The following is a 25,979-nucleotide window of genomic DNA, read 5'->3' as shown; positions in this document are numbered from 1 at the left end:
CGAATTTGGAGGAATTTTTTGCAAGCACCCACGAACGATGATAATTCAGCGTGCATTTCCACGAAATACGCGGCGATGTGGTGCAAATTAATTTAAAAACTCTCCCCGGAAAAACTGAATTAGCTCGAACGCGCCCAGCGTTGGTCGGGTGCCAATCAACTTGCGGAATGGCCAATCTGCCCAGAAAAATGTAAAAAATGCTGACACTGAAATTTTGTATTTATCGTAAAAAAAAAATACTGGGAAAAAATATAACGATTTTAAATGTGACCAAATAAAAACATATTTTTTAGGAAAACAAAATTTTCAACTTTCCGTGCAGAAATTTTCCCTCGAAAAATTCCACTGGTTCTGGCACCGGTTCAAGCGACCTCTTCGGTCAACCATCGGCAGCAGAATCAGTAAAAGATATGGCCACGTGTGCGAACGTTGCAACGTGCGACGGTAAGGGTGGGTGTAAGTTGGAAATTGATTTGGGGAAATATGTGCTGAAAATCAAATTAAGCCACTGCTGTGGGGCGGAACTTGCGAAAAATTGCAGATGGAAAGTTTATTATTCATTTATTGAGTTCAGTTAAATGTAAAAAAAACAAGATTATAAATTTTAAATCATAAAATTCTCAATAATAAATTGTCAGTGAGTTTTTACCAAACACTAAAATATATTGTCTCCCATAATTAAATTCACTAAACTTTTGTGAAATTTATATTTAAAAAATAAATCTCATAAATTCAAACTGAACTCTTGTTTCAGTGTCTTCCCACTGACTAACACTCCAAATTCCGTCCACGGTCCACCATGAACCGTGTAAAAATGGATCAAAAACTTTGGAGAGACAGAAAAACAACCCCCGAAAGGTGCCAACTTGTCACACCATGGCCGGTGGCCGGGAAAATTCCGGAAAATCAGGTCTCTCGTCCACGTGGCGGTGGCGCCGCCTGGTGTTTTGTAACGATTTATCATGTCGTCGTCACCCTCCTCGGGGCGTCTGCCACTGATCGACCGGCCACCTTCGGGTGAGTGATAAATTGATGTTCGACGATTCGGCCTTGAAGTCTGGCAAGGAAAGTAATTTATCCATTTGGGAAATTGTAAATTTACGGCCCAACATTTGGACCGGTTTTTGGATATCGCTGTCGATTTTTCGCCCTAATGGTGGGGTAATTGGCTTGAAAACTTTAAGGATATTCACATAACGAGGGAATGGATCATAATTTATTAACAGGCTAAATTTTAGCAATTTTTCGATGTGTTCCAAGATGAAATATAATAGATTTTCTGATATTAAGGACGAACTTTTCAATATATTTTTAATATAATAAATGCATGGCAAAAAAGAATTAACACGCAAATTTTGTAGATCACGCTATAAGAACAAATCATATAATAAAACAGTTGAAACTGTGAAACATAAATTTAAAAAAAAATATTTAAAGAAACAAGCCAGAATTTGAACATTTTAGTGAAAAAACTATTGGAAAATGCATTATACACCCGTACAGTTGATATGCAATAATTAGTTTTAAAAATATGTAAAATTTGACGAAAAATCCAAATTTTGCGAAAAAAAAACATCTTGTGGCTTTGAGCAACGAGCATTTTCTAAAATTCAAAAGATTTTTGAATAAACTCAAACATGCTAAAATGATTCTAAACACAGGAGAATGCATTTTAAGTTGATTTCAGTTGATTTCACTTAAAATTCCGATGAAAATTTGAACTTTTTAGAAATCATATTTTTTGTCCCTAGAATTTTCAGGCCGATTTTGAAAGGGGAGGGACAAAACATTTATGTAAAATTGTTTCAGCCTAAACATAATAAAATATATTCTTAATAGTAAACAATCAATTTTAGTTATTTTAAATAAAAAATTTAGTTTTAAAAACAGTTTTTCTGCCCACAATTTTTTTGTTGGGGACAAAAACATGCCCTATAGATTTAATAACTTTGTTTGAATAAATATATTGAATAATTAAAAAAAATACATTTTATATCACAGTCTTCTGAAAAAGTTTTGTATCTCTAACAAAAAATTGAAGATATAGACTGTGTAAAAATTAGACGCACCGACCAAAAATTATTTGGATTTTTCAAGTTTCAAAAAGCGCTGTATTGTAAATTTTAGAAAAAAAGGTTTTTATGAAAAAAAAATAATAAGAATTTATGTTTTGTTAAAATTTGTTTTGTTGACCTATGGGTCATTCTGTCTCAACTTACATAGCAGCCGTCTTCTAAATTGAAAAAAAAACGTAATTTGAATCTTAATAAGATAACAAATATTTTGAATACCTCTATCATTTCCAACGCAACTAAAATGCGCAACGTAATAAAAATCTGAAAATTTCTTGTTAGGCGCCATCCACAAATGACGTAGCATTTTCTGTAAAACTTCAGACCTCACCTCCCCCTTTTACGATTTGTTCCTTTCAATGTTTAGTAATTTTACATAAATCTAACCAATCTTCAGGGCCCCCTTCCCTCTGAAACATTCGTGTTTTCATTGCATTTTATTCAAATCCTTCAAGAAACTATATTTTGAAGCTCAGTGTCAGTGTAAAGGATGTGTTTATGCAATAGATATTTTGATTGCAATTTTGAGTGTATACTCTTAGAATAAGTTTTTTTTTATTACAACTGTATTGTTTGAAAAATTGCAACATTTTCAAAATTGTTTTTTTTATTGATCAGAAATCTTTTCACAAGATAAATTCAGCATTTGAATTATTTTATATACTGCGTAGTTCTCAAAATTCTTGCAAATTATTTAGATTTTTAAATTAGGAATTTTCTGATCGATTTGGTGTCTTCAGCAAAGTTAAAGATAATAATTACGACTATTCAGAAAAAGAGCCATAGAGCATGATGACAAAAATCAGGTTTCAATACACAATTGTTTTTCTTTTTTATTTTGAAAATGCGGTCAATATTTGTTTTTCTTTTAAAGCTAAATCAAATTTGCAATCTAAAATAATTTAACGATTTTACATAAAGTGTTTTGTTTTGAAGTTACAGTCAATCTTAGGTTAGAATTTTCATTTTTTATATATATATATATATATATATATATATATATATATATATATATATATATATATATATATATATATATATATATATATATATATATATATATATATATATAGGGGAGAGTGGGGAGACTTGATCCCAAGCCTGTATCTCGTCAGCATGTGGGTAAAACAATTAGCTTTGTTCTAGAAAGTTGTGCGAAATTGACTAAAACTCATTGTAGAAAACAAAGAAAAAAAAATGTTTAGATTGAGTTACACACATTTTTCGAAGAAATGCTGCAAAAAACTTCCAAGAGATCTTTTTTCTTTGTTTTGATAAGTATAGAAAACACTCAAAAATTATTCAAAAATAGTAGTTTATGCAACAAGTTGCAAAAAGAGGATTTTTTCAGCACGAGTCGTACATTTATCCAACGAGGTTCACCGAGTTGGATAAATACGAAGAGTGCTGACAAAAACAAGTTTTGCAACGAGTTCCATACAACATTTTTTGCAATTCCGAAAAACACCCATTGAGTGAAATTTTAAGTCAAATTTTCATGTATTTTGTCAATAAATCGTTTAAATCAAAAAAATGTTGAAAAGTGTTACTTTTCGAAACAAGTGCTGAAAAGTTCAACTTTTCAGCACCCATTTCAGTGCTGAAAAGTAGAACTTTTCAGCATTTATTTTGAAAAGTGTTGCTATTAGATTCTTTTATTTTTGGTACAGAAAAGTAGGCTATTTCGTCGTTCAAGAATGACAGGAAAAGTAAGTAGTTTCACGACGGAATTGCAAAATAGTAGTTTATGCAACAAGTTGCAAAAAGAGGATTTTTTCAGCACGAGTCGTACATTTATCCAACGAGGTTCACCGAGTTGGATAAATACGACGTGTGCTGAAAAAACCAAATTTGCAACGAGTTCCATACAACATTTTTTGCAATTTCGAAAAACACCAATTGAGTGAAATTTAAAGTCGAATTTTCATGTACTTTGTCAATAAATCGTTTAAATCAAAAAAATGTTGAAAAGTGTTACTTTTCGAAACAAGTGCTGAAAAGTTCAACTTTTCAGCACCCATTTCAGTGCTGAAAAGTAGAACTTTTCAGCATTTATTTTGAAAAGTGTTGCTATTCGATTCTGTTATTTTTGGTACAGAAAAGTAGGCTATTTCGTCGTTCAAGAATGACAGGAAAAGTAAGTAGTTTCACGACGGAATTGCAAAAAATATTTTTTATACATGAATTGTTTGATAAACATATCAACTCCAAAACCCTCACGCATTTGACGTTAAATTTATCGTCATACTATTTTTACAATCAATTGTTTAAAAAAGTGCGTTTAGGGAGACTTAATCCCTGCATTTGCATAACTTTCTGCAGTTTTAACCTTTTTTCAAAAGTTTTGTAAACAAAAATTACCAGCTTTTGTAAACATGCTCAATTTTGGTCTAAAAAAGAAAATTTTAAGTTTTTAAATATTTTACATGCTAAACTTGTTATATTTTGAACACAAACGTACAGGTTTAATGTGAAATTGCTGTATCTTATAGAAAATTAAACGTTTGGATTAATAAGAAACATTTTGCTTAAGATTTCTTCAAAATGTTGAAAGGGGGATCAAATTACCCCCAACATTTTGAAAATGCCGGTTTAAAATATTTTTTTAAAACGCTTGGCATTATTCTAAGAGTTTATCTGATGAAATACCCTTATCAGCCAAACATAGTTGAATGTTTAAGCTTTCAATTCATGCAAAAAGATCATAGTTTTGTGAGAAATTGACAGAGTTATGTGCGATATAAAAAAGGGGATCAAGTCTCCCCACTCTCCCTTATTTTGCGTATTTTTGGAAAACGGTTGACATTTATTTTTTTTTATTTTTTTTTTTTCTAAAATCACATCTTTGTAATAAGATTTTTCACCATTTTGTATTGTGGCTCAAAAGATGCCTTCTTGAGTCCCATCGAGCTGTCAAATCTGCAACATGGAGTTAAACTTTCTGTGAAGTTGTTGTGGCACTTCGAAAAGTTTAACTTCATGTTGCTCGCACACACTCTCACTTTTAATTCCTCGTTAAAACACTGCAAAAAAAAAACATATTTTGAGAATCAAGCTTTAAGTGAAAACTTGTAAAAAATAATAAAATGTAAAAAATAAAATAACTTTTTTCAGTCTAAATTATAACACAATGTTAATAAATTCACTAAATTGTATCATTTAAGTGAAACCCTTAATAATCGAATAGAATTTTCCCGAGCACGTCTGAAATTCACTTAAAACTCAGAGTTCGGAAAACCACTCACACTCACAAATCGAGTAGGCTTCCTCACAGCAAACACTCTCGATACTCACCGTGAGTGTGAGGGCTGAGTAAATTTACTCATATTTGAGTAAAATGAGGGTGTGAGTAGGCCGTTTTCAACAATTTGTTATTTACAAAATCATTGACAACATCAATCCAAAATCAAGCGTCTTTATGAATCGGTTGTACATTCGAGGTAGCGTCAATGTCTATAAATCAGAAGGTTCTGTGTTGGTTTTAATGTGGTATCAATATTTTTTTTTTGTCTGTCTGGTATTTTTTTTTCCATTGCTTTAAAAGAAACCTTGGATTGTCAAAGTCCAGCGGATGGGCAATTATTTTCATAATTTTAAGATTGGTGACCGGTCGAATCCGTTGTGGATTGAAATATCGCAGGATAAATCGGAGGCCACAGACGGGGGCAGCTTCTGCGGGTGGATGTTGGCAGCCATACCAATAGAAGATGGCCGTGTTGCTGTGGGTAATGGTCACTCCCTGTACAACTGTACAACTGTGGCCACTCTTGGTTGCTGACAGTTCTATCAATATGTCTTGCCTAAGAACCAGGAGTGGAGCCTCAGCGGCCGCCGGTGGCCCTAGCCTAAAGCTCTCCAAAGCACTGGATCTGCCTTTTTTTAGTTTTCAGTGAACCTCCAAGCCAAAGTCACCGGCAGCTACTGCAACTTCTTCGGCGTGTCCCGATTCTGAACCAAAACACATTTGTACAACTGTCGACGACCGGGAGTGGCCACTTACCTCAGCTACACGGCCTTCCACTGCTGGTAAAGCTGTTAAAATTCACCCGAAGAAGCGTCCCCCGTCTAAACAACCTCCTACCTAACCGTCGGTAGGACTGCTGGAAGCTGACAACAAACTATGCGATTAAAAAAATTAAACTCGCTGAAAAAAAACAGTTAAAAATCAGGATTTGAACCACTGTGATAAAAAAAACTTCTAATTGATAGCACTGCGCCTCTACCATCAGGACTACTTTTTCGCTGTTGTGTTTACAAGAAAATCACCGATGTAGAGTTTGACATCTCGAAATTTGTTTTCTAAAATAGCCCTCATGAGCGCTCAAAGCCCTCTTTGTGAGTAAATGAGGAAGGCCCTCACACTCACCGAGAGTGATGAGTAATTTACTCGCAGGTAACTTAGTTTTTCCTTATGGTTGAGGAACTCGTGAGTGAGTTTCCGAACTCTGCTTAAAACTCAACGAAATGAAAATATAGAGTAGGTATTGCGCATTTTGCACTTTACTAGAGTCTTGCGCAATTATTTTCATCACAGTATTTTTTAATCACAGTGCTTTTTCATCACAGTAATGACAAAAATACCCGTTGCCAAGGCAGGCTGTTAATGTTTATTTATTTTTCCTAAGTTTAGAAAACTATGAAGTGTCCAGTGCAAGGGAAGTGACTTCGTTCGGGTAGTCCCAGAACCGGTGATTCAAGGGAGACAGTTACCACGGCTTGTTCCGACTAGAAAAATATGGTCTTCGGTGCCGGTATGGCGGTACTTAGTCTTCTTGTCGGATGGATCATGGACAACCAGAGGGCGTTGCTGTCTGCATTGGGGACAGACGGCTTCACTTCTTGTTGAATAGTCTTTCCCAACATCTACTGATCCGGTGCTGCCGAGGGGGGTCCCTTCATGACGATAAAGGCCAGTAGCCTGATGAAGCAACAGACGGCGGTTCTATTGGCCTAGGCGTGAATAGCACGGGATTAACGCAACCCATGAAGATCAACGCGAGATGGACGGATATTCTGAGCAGTTCTGAGTTCCACCGTTGGAGAGGGCGTTCGGTAACTGTTGAATACCCTTTACCATGGAACTCACCCGATATACCAATGCAATTTTTGGATATTACTGTTAACTAATAAATTCTTCCTAAACATGTGTGTTCTTCTTGGTTTTAGTACCAACAGGATAAAAATGAGATGCTTAGAGTTAGACTGATTATACTGAAAATATACCGATTTCTTTTTCCACAATGTATCGTTTTTTATTCAGAATATTATTGAATTTACAGCCAATTCCCCATAATTTTAATTGACCTTAGCCCAAAATTGACCAGAAATCGTCCGACAAAATCATGGCCTCGAACCGTTAGAATAATGGCCGAGATGGTCGAGAGAATTATGCCTTCTGGCACATTAAAAAATAACCCGTCAAAAAACTCAAAGTTTCAAATACGAGAATCGAGCCAGGAACCTTTAACAGACCATCTCAATGACTAACTGTCTCGACTACCACAGCTTGGTGACTAGATTGTGGTCAGAAGTCGATGCATTACACTTGTTTTGTTTTGATGGTGTGATGGAAAATCAGTTTGCCAACTGTGATGAAAATAATCCCGCAGCACTCTACTGAGGTGCAAAGTGCGCAAAGTTGACAGTTCTCAGTCCTGCAAAGCAGTGTGATGAAAAAATCTAGGCCTAGCACGATTGACACAAAACTCTTGAAATTGCTGCAAGGCGCAATATTCCATTGCGGGCTATTATGTTCACAAACTTGTCATAACAAAATGAACAATTTTCCTGTCTGTGTTTTCATACTCCACTGCGGCAAACTTTTCATTAACTTTAAGGGAATATGTTTTCGAATTATTGTTACATGGATTTGCAAAAACAGTTTCGGAATACCACTTTAACCAATCTGCACCCAACCGGCGGTCGCATGATTGTGATGCATGGTGGCATGAAAGTATATCAGATTCTGCATGAAATCTGTCCTCATGCATTTTTTGCGTTATAGGGGTATGACATTTTTGCCCGTTACCGACAATTATCGACATTACCGACGGCTTTTTGGTTGTATTTCACAAAAAAAAACCCTAATCAGAACGAGGATTGAACCAACAACTTCTTGGTTATTGATCCGACACGCTACCACCACGCCATGGACGCTTGATGAAATGAGAGTGAAAGAGCATCAACATATTCTTCTCTTTGGAGTGTTGCTCGGGGACGGACCAGCATTATATGTGTTGGTGAGAACTGCAGATCGCTGTAATGTGTACACGCGGGCAAAAATGATCTACGGGCTTGCTGCAAAAAATGTTATAAAATGTGACATTTTCTGCAGCAAATCCACTGTTGCAGATTTTGAGCTATATTTTTCCTTTGGGTGTGCAGGAACCTGTGTGTCAAATATGAGTTATATTTGATATGCTTGTAGAAAACAATAATTTAATAATACAATTCTTCAAACCTAGAATCCCCTAAGCGATGTTCATACAATTCAACTAGTAGGACGAATCCATTGAGTACAAATATATTACCAGCCCATATTTCTTGATTAAAATATCCCTCTCGTTACTTTCCTCACAATGGCATCACCACATTCCCATAGTTATCGTAAAGGTGCACAATATTGTGGCTCGTTATGAAAATTTGCCGCCGGTCCAATCATCGCCCAGCTCCTCTCCAGTGTGTGTGTGAGTGGGAAGAACCGTTTTCTGTGCCTGTGCTGGACTTTTCCACTTTCGTCTCAAGATGACGAGAACGTCTAACAAAAGCCAACCTGAAGTTCTTCACCGTAGCTATATATAAAACTGCTGTAGTGCAGAAATAAGAATAGTTTGAGAGGCTTGAAGTGGGGTTTCGTGAAAATCATATTCTTGGGAACGCTGCCATCCTACCTGGGTACTTGTGATGTATTTTCAAAAAAAAAATTTCATTCGCACACGAGTCTTGGCCGAGCTAGCAATACGGTGCGGCAGATCTTGGTCGTAAAGAATTAGCTCAGGCAGCCATAAAATATACACAAACATCATTCACATTCGGCATGGAGAGTGAGCGAGTGAGTTTTCACAGAAGATGGTTGGTTTGTTAGCTTAGATGGTAGACTGGTACAGAATTTTAAAGCATGGAGCAACTTTGTCGAAGACCCCAAACCGACTGGACCTTACCCGCAAGTTATAGCTACTTGAATTGGGGCAATTCGAACTGGGGTAAAATGAGCCTTTACTCAAAAAGAAAAGTTATTTTATGAGACTTATGAAATTTGAGACAACCGGACCGTTTATTCCTTCATTATGTCAAATCGCTTCGCAGTCTTCGACAAAGTTTTTACTCAGTCACCAAGATGTCAAACTTGAACCAGCCTTTTGGACATGCTGCATCAACCGCATGAGTTTCGACTTCAAGTGATGTTGTCTGGTAGATGTCAAATTGCCGAAACTTAAATTTCTAGGGCAAAACGAGGGAAAGAGTAAGGTTTACCAACTTGACCCAATTCTTTTGGGGCGGATACACCTTGCACACTTGGAAGTAACTAGAAAAATGTGCGCAACCGACCGTGTCTTGGTCAAGTTCGCAGTTGTACATCTTGAAAAAAAAGGTTGCACTTTGAACCCCTCTCTACCGTGCGTCTATTAGAATTGATCGCCCCTCCCCGTCCAAGGCGCGAAAAACATTTCAGTTCAATAAATTTGCGATTGACTGGTAATTGAAACTGATTGAACTGTGTTGAGCGTACAGAGCAGCTGAATCGCGGTGCACTGAATCGTAGTTCACATTGACGTTGATCAATGAGCGGTGCGTTGCGTTGCCTAGGCAGCGGAACCAATTTCCAGCGATTGCTAGATGGATGATGGCCGGCTCTTCGTGCAAAATGCAAATAACTGCACGACGTCCGCGGTGAGTTATGGCTTGCGTTTTATGAACACTGACTTACCATTATTGTGGGCATGCACCAGGTATGGAGGAAAATGAGGGAAAACTAGCTGGGATCGACCTTGGCCGATGAAGTTTGGGATTTGCAGAGCAGGTACAAGTTTTCCAACAAACCGCCAGTAGCAAACAGTTTGGTATCGTAAATTTTGACGATGGGGTTTGTTAGTTCGAATGTGGTCGGCCAGAAACCACATCACAGTGACCTACTGCAGCCCCGGTACACGGTTGTCATGGCTACGTCCAACTGGGGGATTTGTTTGCCTTTTGTTGTCACTAGGGACATGGAACAGAATATACGGTTTTAAGCTTCATATAATAATTATGAAAGGCTTAAAGCTTTTCATTGAATTCGAGTTTCATCGAAATTAAAAAATATATATTCATAGAGTTCATCAATGCTCCGGTGACGGTAACGAAACCCTCAATGAACCTTCACAAAGTGCTGGCCTGCTTCCATTGTTTTGGTAAAAGCCCATCCAAACTGTCACTCATCCGACAAAACTGCTCACACAACTCTTGTAAAATTTACGTCCCCCCAGCACGGTTCCGGCGCTAGACTATGTCCGGAGCCCCACACAAGGTACCCCCGGCAGAAAAAATGTAGCTCTCTGACCGACTCTCTAATTAAAACAATGAATTTCTAAACCATCAATTGACCTAATGGACAGTTTCTTCTCCCTCGTGACAGCAGTGTGTCGGCAAAGTAGAACAACAACAACACTCCCCTACGACATAACCTGCAAGCGTGGATGTTACATTGTTGCTCACGTTTGCACCAGGCTGTAAAAGTTTACATTTTACGATGGTGGATTTGCTGGTTAATTTGAAAAAAGGAGGAAAACAGTACAGACAATGTAATCTGATCCAAAAGGTGCCACGATTTTCTGTATTCGTTGGGGAATCCGTTTAAGGGTGGATCCTGACTGAGTTTGACAGCTGTCAAATTTATTTACAGAATTTTTCAAAGCTCTTCACAATTCAAAAGAACGCTAAAAAGTCAAGTCTTTGAAAGCTGGGTTTAGGTCAATTATCTCTTCTGTTTACAGTTTGACTAGAACCCAATTAGATTTTACAGCGTGACGTCACGAGCGCACACGCACACACATTTTTACTGAGACACACGTGCAAAAAATGTAAACAGTGCAGCCAAGCTGTCAAAATTCTAACCTAAATAACGAGTCGGCATAAAACCTAATAATATCACTTTCTTTAACCCTGACAAATTGGCGTGATCGGGCTATATTATCGCAAGTAAATTTTGGGCCAAAATGCTTTTTAGAACGTCACTTTGTGCAGCTTTTGATGCCTCCCCTTTTGACATTCATAGATCCCAATAAATCGATTTCATTCCTGAGATTTTCACCAAACCTCGAATTACTTCCTAAATTATTGTCACTCTTCATATGTAAGAAGTTTCAATCTGATATCGCTAGGTTGCCCAGAAAAAATACAAAAAATTACTAAATTTTCTGCAGTTCGAAACTTTTCGTTTGAACTGTCGTGCTCTTTTGTCGCACGTCGCTTTTTGACGTTCCGAAAAAACGCACTTTAATAAACAAAAACAAGAGCTCGCAATGTAAACAATAACAAACACGTTTTGTTTGTCTTATTATTCTATGTGTTGTCCCCAGGTTTGGTTGAATTTGGTTGCCGGAGTTCCGAGTAGGAAATTTAATGGGCCTTCTAAGAAACATAAACTGAAAGAAAAATGCACGCCACTTCCACGAGACTTTTTGATCTTTATGTGTAAAAGTCCCGATTGATTCGTTCAAAATTTTTGTGGAGAAAGCCTAACAAGTTTTGAAAAGACTTACAAAAATGCATTATGGAGCAACCCTCTTAATTTTTTTTATTGAATCTTGATCTAAATGTCAAACTCGCGGGATTCGAATATGACCATTGTCATAACCTTGTAATATTTTAAAAAAAACAGCGGTTTAAAAAGTAAAAATGTTGAAAACACGTAAATTTTAGCTTGAATTATGGTCCATTGTGTTTTTGTTTGTGCCATTTCAATATATAAGACTTGACTTTTTAGAAACGAACATATATTTAGAGAAAAGCTCTTCCAAGGTCCCATACATTTTTCTTTTACCGTATTTGGCAACAAATGATGCCAACACAATTTTCACATTACACAGCGGATTTTCTAATTCGAGTAGAACTGTAAACTACAATTGGGTTCTAAAGTTAAGCTTAAATTTGTGATATTCATGTTCACAATGTACAATGACCCTTTGTACGACCGCGAAGGGTTTAAAATTGATTTTTAATTCAATTTAAAAAAATAACATCTCGGCCTTTCTTGACATAAAAGGTCCTACTGGACAGTTCGTTCCAAGGGGACCATAGTTGATCCATTGAAAAAATGTTGTCTTGTCAATTTATTTTTTGTACATAAAAATTAACATAGTTCTTTAGGACCCAATTTGACAACTCATTTTGACGTTTGAGTACCTTTTAAATTCGAATACATTTGAATTAGAAAATCCGTTCTGTACTTGAAAACCGACAAATTATTATTCCAACAGTTCCAACTGAACTCGTCGTGATCAGCTGATGTCGGCATAGAGGGAACACCCCTACCTTGCCCGATATAATCACCCTGACATTAACTTGATTATAGTGCGAGCTTCACATGATCCATTCCTAACGGTTGGGCAGCACGTGAATCGCAAAATGTGTTCTGCTTCCAACAGCAAAACCGCCGTCAGCCAGTAACTTTGAGCGTGTGAGTGTGTGGGTGTTGGTAAACAAATACACACGTGCAAACTGCCACATGCACACGCAGCTAAATAACTTCAACAGTATTGTTTATCGCGCTGAAAACCGGCGGCATCGATTCTCGCACACTTTGGCAAATTTCGCAAAAGTTGGCAGAAGAGTTCACTTTTTAGTTGCAATTTGGTGCAGTTTTGTGAGTGTGAGTGCGCGACCAAACTACACCCACTCTTTGTTTACACTTGGTGCACAAAGTTGGATCGTGATACAAAAGTGCATCGACAAAAGAGCAAAGATTAAATTGGAGGGGCCCGAGTCAAAGGGTGTGTGAAAAGTAACACAATTTGTTAAAATGATGTTTTACGTGACAAAAATTGTGAATCTTGATAATAATTTAATCAGATTGAACGACTGACTGACTCAACAAATGTTGTTAGGTTTTTGACCATGTTTTCATAACCAAAAATAACAAGCTTTGTTATGAACTTCTCAAACGTTTCTGCTCGGGCACTTCAATGATATCAACGGGTCTTGTGATTATGGTGCATTGCCAAGCTAGTTAGTTGCACTCTACTATTACTAGATACATGTAGAATTTGCGGTGACACTGAGCTGACGTGAATCACAGTCACTCACGACCACCATTCATGCCCGTTGACAACCGGGTGAAACCGTACGGAGAGCGATGAATGAAAAGTAAAAAAATAAAGCTGTTTCGAGCTCAGTGGCGCCACCAGCGCCTGAAAATAGCCCTCGTGGGTGCCATGCGGAACTTGACCTAGGATTTCAGTGTGTTTAATGTGAGCAATTAGGGATCGATTAAAGTGTGGCACGCGAGGGTTAACCAGCCAGCTTTAATGACCGCAGCTCGCGGGTCAACATCATAAATTATTTCAGGTGTTAACGTGATTTTATCGTTAAATGTAAACACAGCTGAGCAAAAAAAAAGAAACGGGAGAAAATCAATTTTCCAAAACACGTCCCCGGAATCAATTGGCAATTATCCACCTGAATGGGCGGTGCACATTAGTCTAGTTTGCATAATTTGCAGTGTCCTCGGGCGGGCAGGGACTCCGGCGCAAACGACCAAGATTCTCCGGGATTAAAGGTCTATTATTGCCAATTACGGGCTTTCCCACTTGGGTTCTTGGTGCCATGCTGGGCGACCTTTTTTCCCCGGGTAGGAAACTCTCCAAACGACCTTGTTGCCTGTTATGCTGCTCTTCTTTGCGATATTTGCGTTGTTTCGAAATGAAATTTGCATTTTTGTTTGTGGTAGTTTTTGAAATTTGAAATCCTTATTTTTTTTTAATACAATTTTTAGTTCGAATTAGAAAACATTTTTCAGTTCAAGCACCTGCCTCCATTAAGCACTCTAATTTGTGTAACACATTTCGCGCACACACTCACATCTGTTACACATTGATTAGCTGCAATTGGCGGGCGCTAGTCGTTGACACTACTTACTGGCACTGACCATTGCATTGTCAATCATCGAGGTAATTGATTCAACGTTTATTCGAACAGCCTGAATCGCTCTGTGTGACTAGGTAGTGCTGGCTGGTTAGATTGATTAGATCAGATTGACACTTGCTGCACTGAAGGTATTTTTGTTCAGTAGGGTGTAACTACGCAAAACTACAATAAATTCAGATTACCTAAGTATAGACTTGTATATAAGTTTTAGGCATAGTGATATTTCACGCTCAAAAATTGCAAATTTCGCGGGGACCATTATTCCAAAACATATTTCACGGAATCTTAAAAATGTTTTAAATAAACCTAAAAATTCTCATGTTAAAAATAATTGACATCAAAATCTTAATATGTTTATTGACAACACTCAAACGAACGTTTGTCAACAGATATAAATGTGTTTTGCAAAAAAAAAAAATCGTGGGCTCACCTACAAATTTGACTTTTAAACTTAAAAATCAAAAAATCTCATACAATTGGCGTGTATTTTTAATTCAGCGTTTGTTTTAGAGAGCCCGTCAAATTTCCTATAAGTTCGTCTTTTAACACTTTTTGATACGATGCAACGGCTTCGAGATACAGCAAAATTTAAATTACGAAATGCAACAATATTTGAAGCACTTAAGGACGTATAAGACTACGGCAAACAAACAAACAAACTGACACTTATTGACAGTTTGGCACTCTGTCTGCTTTGTTTGTTTGCCTGCATTTGTTTGTAGAAACGTCAACCTGCATATATTTTGCCTTGTTTGTGAGTTTGGCAAACTGTCTAACACGAAAAAGTGCGAGTTTGTTTGTTTGTTTGTCATAGTCTAATACATCCTTTACACCCTTCTCGAATGTTATTATCGAGTGAAACTGGCTCCATGTACTGTAACCCGGGGTGACTTTAATAGGATTTCAATTTGTTTTAGGAATATTTTCCAAAAGATAAGGTACTGTACTGGGGTAGGCCACACAAAGTCCATGCACTATTTTGGAAAAAAAAGTTTTTTCAATAGTGTTTAGAAAAATAGTAACGTTAAAAATTCTTAGTTTAAATTCCGGGGTGACTTTGATAGTCTAGTTTTTCTTGTTAAAATCATTTTCAAGATGTTCAAACTTCAAACTTTATTTGTTCGTTAAATGTACCATCACTTAAGTAGCTGATATAGCTTTAAAGAAAAAAATCAATGTTTTTATTTAGTTAACTAAGTTTATAAACTTTTTAACAAAATACATATAATTTTAGGTAAAATTGTTAACAAGTCGGAATTTTGCCTGAAATTTGTTAAACTAGATTTGTTTACAAAATTATCGATTTTATACTGAATTCGAATCACAAATCACAAGTTTTTACATAAAATTTGTTAAACTGCAATTGCCTATAAATTTGGAGATTTTTTTTGAATTATGTTTCAAAAACACATATTATTTATTATTTACAAACTTATTGAACCTTCTCCTAGTGGAAAATTGTCCAAAGAATCCGAAAATGCATTCCGTTTTCCGATTAAAAATCATGTTCATTGAGAAAATCATGACACTTTGAGAAGTTTAAAATAATAACTTTCATCAACATTTTCTTAACTATAGTTAACTAACTTTTTAAACTATTCTATATTTTTTGAAAAGTTATTCTTGAGGTACTTTGAACACTTCTCTACCACGGTCAATATGATTCTAAACCATTCCGTACGTATTTCAATTGTACTCTTCATTTTGCGGAAAAATCGCAAACCTAACAAAGTCACCCCGGCTATCAAAGTCATCCAGTTTTACGGTACACAAAAATGGCTTAGGAAAACATGTCTACAAAGTTTTATTGAAATCGAAGAGGGTCGACAAAAAAGTACCTAAAAAATCCTGTTTGGGGCTGGAATTGCTCTATTTTGTTTTAAAAATCAAACTGCGACAGTTTTGGACAGTTTGAAATTTTGAAAAAATGTACTGGAAGGAAAAAAAATTAAATTCTTGATGCTACATTTTGTTTTCAAAAGTTTATGCTTACATTTTCACAATACTGTTACATTACAAATTTTTTGAAGTCAGTTTACAAAATTGCATATTCAAGTTCAAAATAACTCAGAAGTCATAAATAAGATAATTCGAATATAATGACTCTGAATTGCACACTGTAACACAAATAGTTTTTGAAAAATATACATTTCCTAATAATATTTTAGATTATATTACTCAATAAAATCTCATTAAATAAAGAATCGATAATGAACAATTTCAAATAGAATTTATTCATTACCATTTTGGAAATCATAAAACAAAAATAAAAAAAAAGGATACACCCTACTTTCCACGGTTCAACAAGCATTCCCTGTCGACAGTGAAGCTGCTCTCAAGATCAAGTTGGAGCACCGCGTCCACCGCATAAATTTCCATTATTCTAACTAAGTTCACATTACTACTAGAGACTGCATCACGGGCGAAGGGTTTCCGAATGAGTGGACCCGCTAAAAATAAATGCATGCATCATTTTGAACTGCAGTTTTCTAGGAAGAAAATTGTCGATTTCAAATGCGTTTTGAAATTTTTGGAAAGTATAATTCACAATTATAGTTTTCAAAGACTCACAAAATAACTTGAGCAGAATCAACAATTACAAAATTGAAATCAACAGTTTAGCAGAAACGACTGCCGGGCATGCAAGTCGTGAATTTTAATTTAGAAATCTATAAAACCAACTCATTCACAGCGATATCTTCCTAGAGAGTGAGAAAGGGGGCCGTTCAGATATCACGTAACACATCAAAATTCCGTTTATTTAATTTGAAATTTGAATTGAAATTTAGTAAAGTAAAAAAATCTTTTGTTACGTCATACTGGAACGACCCCCAGCTATAGATTCGTCGCTGATGAAGGTTGGCAGAGTGAAACAATTTTCCTGCATCAGACCGCATCATAAATTCATTAAATTGCTTGCCAACCCAGACCCATTTTCATGCACTGTGTGTGAACATGGTTTTGCCTGGCATGACTGTGTAGGGGGTTCTGTTCGATTTGGGATTTGATATTTGGTCGTGTGTTTACCTTCTAGTTAGATGATGGCACTCTCGAGCGTTTTTGAGGTCGTAATTCCGGGGAAAGTCGTTCAATAAACCGAAAGCTTTATGCGATTATTTGACCGCAAATGGATGGGGATGGTAGTTGAAGGAAGTGTAGTGAGACCGTACTTTTATTAAAATCTAAATCGCTTACCTTACAGATAATAAATGAACGACAACAAACACACGTTCTAGAAAATAACAAAAAGAAAAAAAACAAGAAAATAATATCTAGAGTTTTTTTTTATTAGGTCCTATAAACATATGAAAGACAATAGTTTATTGGTCCTTTTCAAAAAAAACTCTGGATATGATAGTTATAACTCTCTCAACTCACACAAACTCTCTTTGATTTGCGTAAAAATTGGCTATATCTTGTGACGTTGTTTACATTTAATGTGTATAATGAAGAGCTTGTTTAGATCTAAGGATATGTTTTATTGCAAATTTGCCGCAAAATTTATTCTCAGTTTACTAACGTCATGATTCTAATTCCCGGACGCTTCGAAACCCGGACACCTCATCTTGTTTTATCAATTATTTGGATATAAGTTCGCATTTTGAATGTCTAAAATGTGTTATTTGATGAATTCTAACATCAACTTTCTTCTAAAGTTTGTTTGAACGCTGTAGTTAATGTCAAAACAATTAAATAAAATAAAATTATAGGATTACCAAAAATTCGAAACATTTCACGTGAAATATTTCAAAGGCGTCCGAAACACCGGGAAGGCAAAGCAGAAATTTATGGTTTTGATTTCCTTAAATTCTAGCAAATTTTTATATAACATATCGATTGTTTTGATGTTAACAGCTTATTTTAGACCTAAAAAATGCCATTCACTAACATTTCACTAAAAACGAGTGTCCGGATTTCGAATCAGCTTTTATCAGTGTCCGGGATTCGAAGCACAACAAGTCATTTTAATTTTCAAATTCTGATGAAAAATTGTTAGAAAAAGACATATTTTGCATGCATTCTCTTAAAACTTACTGTTAATACTACAACCTGATGATATTTCTTCATTTCCAACTTATTTCATGATTTTTTTTTCAGCTATAACGAAAATGATATGCTACTAAGTGTCCGGATTTCGAATCATGACGTTAATTTGTTTATGATTTCAAACCGTTTTTCAAAACTTTTCTCAATAAGATAAAAAAGTTTGGCTTATAAAAAATAGTGCCGCTGAAAGTGTTTTGCAACGTCTCAGTATCAGTAAATGTCATATTTGAAACTTGAAAATTAGCGATCTCCTAAATCAAAACTGGAAATTTCACCATAAAACGTTTGAAAATAAAATTGACCACCAAAATTTATCCCTTGAAAAAATCAACCAATGCACTTTCCCACCACGTGGGACAAATGCATCGACATTCGTGACACGGATTCCTCGTCGACCTTCATTTCACAACATTGATCCATCGTGGGTTGGAAAGAGCGCCGGGGAAAAATCGATTCCACCCAGCTGACCCGCATTCGGGGCAAGGAAAAAGGGCGATTTTCCACCAACCAGAGCAGTTGGAAGCGATGGGAGCTGAGAGAGGGGTAGTAGAATACAAACTTACCCGTCCGGTTTCCATTACTGACATACAATCGCGGGTAATGTAGTTCGGCACGCAAACCGGCTGTGGCTTCCTCGACTTTTTTTTCTGAATTTTCTCTTTTTATAACGTACAGTATGAATCGGGCTTCAATGTTGGTTCGAAGGAAGGCTAACCTAATGGGTACCACCACCACAACTATCAACCCTGATATTATATCATAGATTGGAATGGGGTGGGGCGAGAGTTCGTCATCGTCGACGCCTCCAGAATGTTATAGTTATACAGACCACTGGCACTGGGACTGTGGGAAGCCGACCGCCGGCGACTGTTGGTAAACAAGTTCAAGTTCAGCGGAATCTGCAAACAAAAAACACACACGCCTTCAACGGGTTTCTTCTTGCATCATCGGCAAGAGTTGGTCTTGCCGATATGATTTGCATCGATAGTGGAACAATGATTAATAAAAATGTGGCTTATTAGTCGAAATTTTCAAAATTTATATGATATTTAAAAATCATTATTGTATCAATTTACAATATGTTTGTTGTTATTCCTTAAAAAGCAGTCTAGTCATTTCAAAACTGTTCAGAATATAATTTCATCATTGAGCAATTCCATCTCAAATCGGGAATTTTTCTGGTACTTTTGTACTCCGACTTCAATGAAACTTTGTAGACATGTTATCCTAGGCCTATATAAGCCATTTTTGTGTATATGGAGCCAGCTGCACTATTTTTGTATTTTGTAATTTAAAAATTACTGTAACTCAAAGCCGTTGCATCGTATAAAAAAGTGGTCAAAGACAAAATTGTAGGAAATTTGACGGGCTTTCCGAAAAAAAAAACACTGAAATAAAAAAACACGCCGCTTCTATGAGATTTTTTAAGTTTAAAAGTTATATTCAAAGGTGATGTCACGATTTTTTTTTCGTTCAAAATTTTTGAGGAAATAGCCTAAGATGTTACAAAAAGACTCACAAAAATGCAGGATGGTATGTCTCCTCTAAAAAAATACAAAAATCATTTACTAAAACTGTTTTATTGAAAAATGGTCTAAACGTCGAAATTTTCAAAAACTGATAGTGGGAATCAATTCTCCAGACAATTTTACATAAAAGTCTCGATATTGACCATTGTCCTATGTCTAATCCTTGTGAAGATACAGCGGTTTTAAAACTAAAAATGTTGAAAAAATAGGTTTTTTAGTGATTTTTGGCAATTTCTATATGACAGACTCGATTTCTCAGTCTCGAAAATATTATTACCGGAAAGCTCGTCCAATTTCCCATAAGTTTGCCTTTAACAGCATTTGAATTGGATGCTTACAGATATAAGCTTAATTACATTGCTCATAACTAAAAAAAGTATATTTTTTTCAGTGTGGAGCTTACGTTAATATTAAAACCACACAAATTAGGAAGTTGTTAAAGGCAAACTTATGGGAAATTGGATGAGCTTTCCGGTAAAAATATTTTCGAGACTGAAAAATCGAGTCTGTCATATAGAAATTGCCAAAATTCACTAAAAAACCTATTTTTTCAACATTTTTAGTTTTAAAATCGCTGTATCTTTACAAGGATTAGACATAGAACAATGGTCAATATGGAGACTTTTATGTAAAGTTGTCTGGAGAATCGATTCCCACTATCGGTTTTTGAAATTTTCGACGTTTAGACCATTTTTCAAAAAAACAGTTTTAATAAATGATTTTTGTATTTTTTTTAAGGGAGACATACCATCATGCATTTTTTGTGAGTCTTTTTGTAACATCTTAGGCTATTTCCTCAAAAAAAAATTGAACGAAAAAAATCGTAACATCACATTTAAATAAAACTTTTAAACTAAAAAAAACAAAATCTCATAGAAGTGGCGTGTATTCTTATTTCAGTGTATTTTTTTTCAGAAAGCTCGTCCAATTTCCTACAAGTTTGTCTTTGACCACTTTTTGATACGATGCAACGGCTCTGAGTTACAGTAATTTTTAAATTACAAAATACAAAAATATTTAAATAACTTGCGCCCTTCTCAAATGTAATTTTCGAATGCAACTGGCTCCATATACACAAAAATGGCTTATATAGGCCTAAGATAACATGTTTAAAAAGTTTCATTGAAATCGGAGAGGGTCGGGTACAAAAGTACCAGAAAAATTCCTGATTTGAGCTGGAATTGCTCCATTTAATTAATATTCTACAACAGGCCTGCCCAACGTCCGGCTCGCGGGCCAGATCCGACCCGTTTAATTTTTACTTTTGACATAAAATGTTGCTAATTCATCGTTTTGTTAGGATTTTGCCATTGTATTTTTTTCAATTTCTTAAAGTTTTGGCAATTCTTACTTCTAAATGAATGGTTACATTTTTGAAGATTTTGATTGAAATTGATTTTTCATAAATGAGTAGGCAAAAATAATGTATTTTTTCAGAACATCTTTTTAATGAAAAAGTTTGCTGAAAACAAGCTTCAAAAAAGCAAATTAATTATATCGATAATAAAGATCGCTGTACATATTTTTGAATTATTTAAAAATCTTGCAAATTAAGTCAAGAAATCAGACAGATTTTTTTTCATTTACTTTAATAATTCTAAGAAAATTTAAGAATGACGAATTAAAAAATATCAGGTATTTATTTATCTCCACTTTTTCTAAATTTCGTGTCTTTAAAATCATTTTGAAATGTTTTGTAAAATATTTGAATAAAGGTGCACAACAACGCAAAAAAATTTTTTTCGTAAAGAAGATTTGAATCCAAATTTCATTTCAATAAATTTTATTTTGTCTCGTTGATTTTTCAAACTGGAAAAAATTGCAGTGACAAAAATTTAATTGAATTGAAATTTCATTGAATTGAAAAACAACTTCAATACAATTTTAACCAAAACAAAATACAAATAAATGAAATAAACACATCTTTCTCGACTTTTTTTTGTCATATGAAAAACAATAGGTTATAGGACCTTTTCAAAAAAACTTTGGATTTGAAAGTTATCACTAGTTTACTATTTGTTTACTTAAAACAACATAATAAAATAAATTTTATGATTTTTTTTTTAATTTTTTTTTGAACTTTTACCAACATTAGTTCCGGCCCGCCACTGCTTCAGAAAAATCAGATCAGGCCCAAAGGTTGTGCACCCCTGTCTACAACTTAACCCCGCCTCTAGATGGGCTTCGATCTGAAAAATCCCCAAAATCCATTTTTTTTTGTATTTTTGTGAACATGTAACAGGCTTATTCGATTTTAAACCTATTACAAAGGAGAACCATGCGTTCAACCACGTGCTTCCAGGGTGCATTAGAGAAGTTGCAGTTCTACGACATGATGGCGCTTTATCGCGTTGTGTAGTATGTAAACGGTGGAACTTTCCTTGGACCCGTTCCTTGAAGGGTTTGAACAGCTAAAAATAGGTTCCAACACTTGTGCAACCCTTGGCGATAGAAGTATGTGCGGTTACAGCAGTGGCAGTTACTACAGCTTTGACTAGTTGTAATAGAGAGAGGGTTGGGGGTGGTGACCTTCGGAAAACGTTTTGCCAGCAAGAATTGTGGAGACTGGCTGCAACTATGTAACGGTAGCATAATAATGGATATAATGTGATAATAGATGGTCCATTGGGAACGTTATCAAGTGGATCTCAAGATTGAGGTATTTTCATTTTACTCAAATCAAATGCTGATTTATCAATTCAGCTAATGTTAAATCAAGTTTATTTCCGTAAGAACATAAAAGAAAGCTACTAATGAAACAATTTCCCTCCCCCCTTGGGAGACGATAAATCCCGCGATAATGGGAGCTTTTCAGATAAGCACCGTAACCACCACGTGCGACAGAAATAGCAAAGGCAATGTTATGGATACGCGGCGGCGGCGGTTCAACACCGTTTGTTGTCGGTGGCCGCGGGTTATCGCTTTCTCAGGTGTCAGCCAATTTGTTGGTGTCGGCGAACTGACTGGAACGGGCTGCTGCTGCTGAGTAGGCGTCAGTTTTTGCCACGGATTGGCACGCTTCCGATATCGGTGGCAACGGTGGCAGGTGCCGATTTTGACACAGGGATGATGAACTTAGATACTTTCACAAAATTTAATTGACAAACATTTGACTTAAAATTTCATTCAAATTGTGTTTTCAAAATTGCAAAAAAATGTGTGTGCATCTCGATGCAAAACTTGATTTTTTCAGCACTCGCCGTGTTTATCCAACTTTGTAAACCTCGTTGGATAATATACTACTATTTTAAAATTCTTGAAAACAAAATAATTATCTTTAAATCTCATTCATCAAACAACTGCAACACCCAAACACAAACAAACCAATCATCGAACAATCCTTCGGCAAGCAAGTGCGAAGAAAAGGGAAACTTTCGCCCCATTCCGTTTATTGATTCAATTCGTCCGTAATTACTCATCGGGGCGCGCTAATCCAATAACCGCCCCGTGTATGCTGGCTGAGTCGCGCTAAGTCGCGCGTAGACTTTTACGACAATACAGCTAGGTTTAAGTAGCTCTACTGAACATGTGCTGTGCTGACCCACCTGCGGTGACCATAACCAATCCTCCTTTCTGGTCGTTATTTTTCGTGCACCACGTCCTGTCCTATAATCCAAGCCGAATTAGACGCGACAAGTTACAGTCAGTTGGGAAGAGCAAACATTCCCGTGAGTCATTCGGGTTTGACCATTTTGGAAGCTTTTATTAAACTGAGTGTATTATGAACTGAAATATGCCAAATTGGGCACATCTTAATAAGTACAACGATTATTACGACCCTGTAATAACATTGCATGACTAAGATTAGACATAACTTCCTGACACGACATGTCGAATACTTTCTCGCTACTGTCTACAACTCTCAAACTAACCACAATTTAATCCTCCCCACGTGCCTCAAAAGTTTCTAACCTTCCAACTTCGTTTCTCCATCTACCCATTAAAACAGGCGCCTTTCTCATCCCCTTCATGGTAATGCTGATTCTGGAGGGAATCCCGCTGTTCCTGATCGAGCTCGGGATGGGCCAACGGATGCGGCTGGGCGCCCTCGGCGTGTGGAACACGATACACCCCTGGCTGGGTGGCATCGGCATCTCGTCCTGCATCGTGACGCTGTTCGTGGCCATCTACTACAACGTAATCATCACCTGGTGCTTTTTCTACTTCTTCAACAGCTTTAGGGTGAGTTCCGAAGTGTGCGCCTTTGGTTAGGCAGGGCTTGGTGGGGTTGAGTAAAAAAAAAAGCGGTTGAGCGATTGAGAAAAAGAAAAATCGCAGCGGGCTGTGCGCAAAGAAAGAGTATGCGGTGGTTCCATAGTGTAGCGGTTATCACGTCTGCTTTACACGCAGAAGGTCTCCAGTTCGATCCTGGATGGAACCACATGATTAACTTTTTTTATTGAATGAAAGTTATCTATCAACCATGGCTCAACATAAGAAACTATAGCCCAGACTCGATTATCCGAAGTCCTCGCAAAAAAACACTTCGGCTAATCGAATGTTATGATAATCGATTCACATTTTTTTTTCTGTTGTCAAAAATGCAAAATGGCTCTAAAATAATCCTGGAACATGTAATCCAAGATGGAGGCCAATATGGCGGTGATGGTTTTAAAAATATTCACTAATCAATCAGTCGAATTTGACTTATTTGGTATCATTTGGTTAACTCAAATTTGACTTTGAAAATAAGAAAATAATTAAAATGTTTTTTCGTGAATCGATTGCCTGAAGTTTGTGAGGTGACCTCCGGATAATCAAACTTGGGATAAACGAGACTTCAGGTAATCGAGATAATTAGACTTCAGATTCAGATAATCGAGATAATTAAGATGTTCGATCTTTTTATGAGTATAAGATTCCAATGAAAATTTAGTTTGTTTCAGAGAAAAATGCAAATTAATGTTGGAAACTAACCAGAGATATCATGGTTTTCTGTGTTCTTTTATCCACATCATATTGTTTACGTTTGTTTGGTCTCTTTATTTTTGTAATACAGTCCAGACTCGATTATCCGAAGCCTCGATTATCCGAAGTTCGATTATCCGAAGGTTTGTATGGATAATCGAAACATAAACAAAAAAATTTTTTTTTGTTTTTTTATTATTTCCTGATTTTTAATATCAAATTCGAGATCTGTGCTCTATTTTAGTCAAACTTGAATGGTTGATTGAACACTAAATTAAAAAATGCATTTTTCAATATTTTATCACCACCATTTTGACCGCCATCTTGAATTTAAAAATTCAAAATCACTTTAGAATAGTTTAGGGGTCATTCTTTAGCTCGAAAATAAAAAAAAGGCAGTGAAAAATTTTTTTTTTGTCTGTTTCCGAAGTAAAAGTTTGCCAAAGCCTTCGGATAATTGAGTGTGAGCTGTACCTACTTTTTGTAGAAAAGTTATCATAAACATTTTTTTTATTTTCGCAAATGAAACAAGGTTACCTACCATTTTCATATCTGTTTTATTCTTTAAAAAAAAATATTCAGTGTTATATTGCTTGTACCAAATTTATAGCTCCTTGCAAACCATAACTAAATATTTAAATCTTTTTAATATTTGAATAAGATTGATCTTAATCTTATAAAGTTTATTCAAGGAAATTAATTCAATCTCAAAATATATATTAAATTGACTGAAATCTTAAAAAATAATGTAAATACTTAAACAAAACAATCTTACAATCTTACTGAATTGGCTTAAACTTGTTGAATGATTTTACTTTAAAAAAATTAATTGTTAAATTCTTACAAACGAATTCAAAACATATTTTTAAGATGCAAACTCAAACTTTTAATTCAAATTCACTTCACTCAATATTGGATAAAGTGCTCCTTTCTATAAAAATATTCACTTTCAAAATCTTTTCAATTTGTTTAAGTATAACGTCTAAACAACTCTAATCTACTGATTTAGAATTTTGAAATCCAAGATGGCGGTGATGTAAAATTGCGAAAAAGCATTTGGACGTCTGCTCTACAACTTTGTAGAACATTGTTACACTCTAAAACAACCCTGCAAAGTTAGAGAAAACACGAAATTTTAAAATGAAAAATTTTGTTCTAAATGAAAAAATTACCCTTCTGGGTCAATGTAGATTCGAAAAGTAGATTAAATTTTCCATAAAATGACATGTTCCAAAAAAAATTACAGTTGAGTAACAGAAAATGGCAGAGTTTTTAAAACTTTTTCTGTGTTTTTTTTTTC

At 35.7% G+C, this 25,979-nt stretch overlaps 1 protein-coding gene and 1 non-coding gene across 10 annotated transcripts in view; both read left to right on the top strand.

Moving 5' to 3' along the window:
• Positions 1–25,979, top strand: part of LOC120412358 (sodium-dependent neutral amino acid transporter B(0)AT3) — a 69,253-nt gene that overhangs the window by 25,002 nt on the left and 18,272 nt on the right. For all 9 annotated transcript variants that reach the window (XM_039572779.2, XM_039572773.2, XM_039572776.2 and 6 more), the window contains exon 4: positions 23,721–23,953. In XM_039572779.2, the coding sequence (XP_039428713.1) occupies positions 23,721–23,953 (233 nt within the window). The remainder of the gene's footprint in view (positions 1–23,720; positions 23,954–25,979) is intronic.
• Trnav-uac (transfer RNA valine (anticodon UAC)) lies at positions 24,080–24,152 on the top strand. Its single transcript has one exon. It is a non-coding gene; the product is annotated as a tRNA-Val (tRNA).

Source organism: Culex pipiens, chromosome 2, assembly GCF_016801865.2.
Source record: "Culex pipiens pallens isolate TS chromosome 2, TS_CPP_V2, whole genome shotgun sequence".
In the NCBI taxonomy this organism is placed as follows: Eukaryota; Metazoa; Arthropoda; class Insecta; order Diptera; family Culicidae; genus Culex; species Culex pipiens.
Note: the sequence above shows the minus strand (reverse complement) of the source record. Positions and strands in the feature narration are given on the sequence as shown.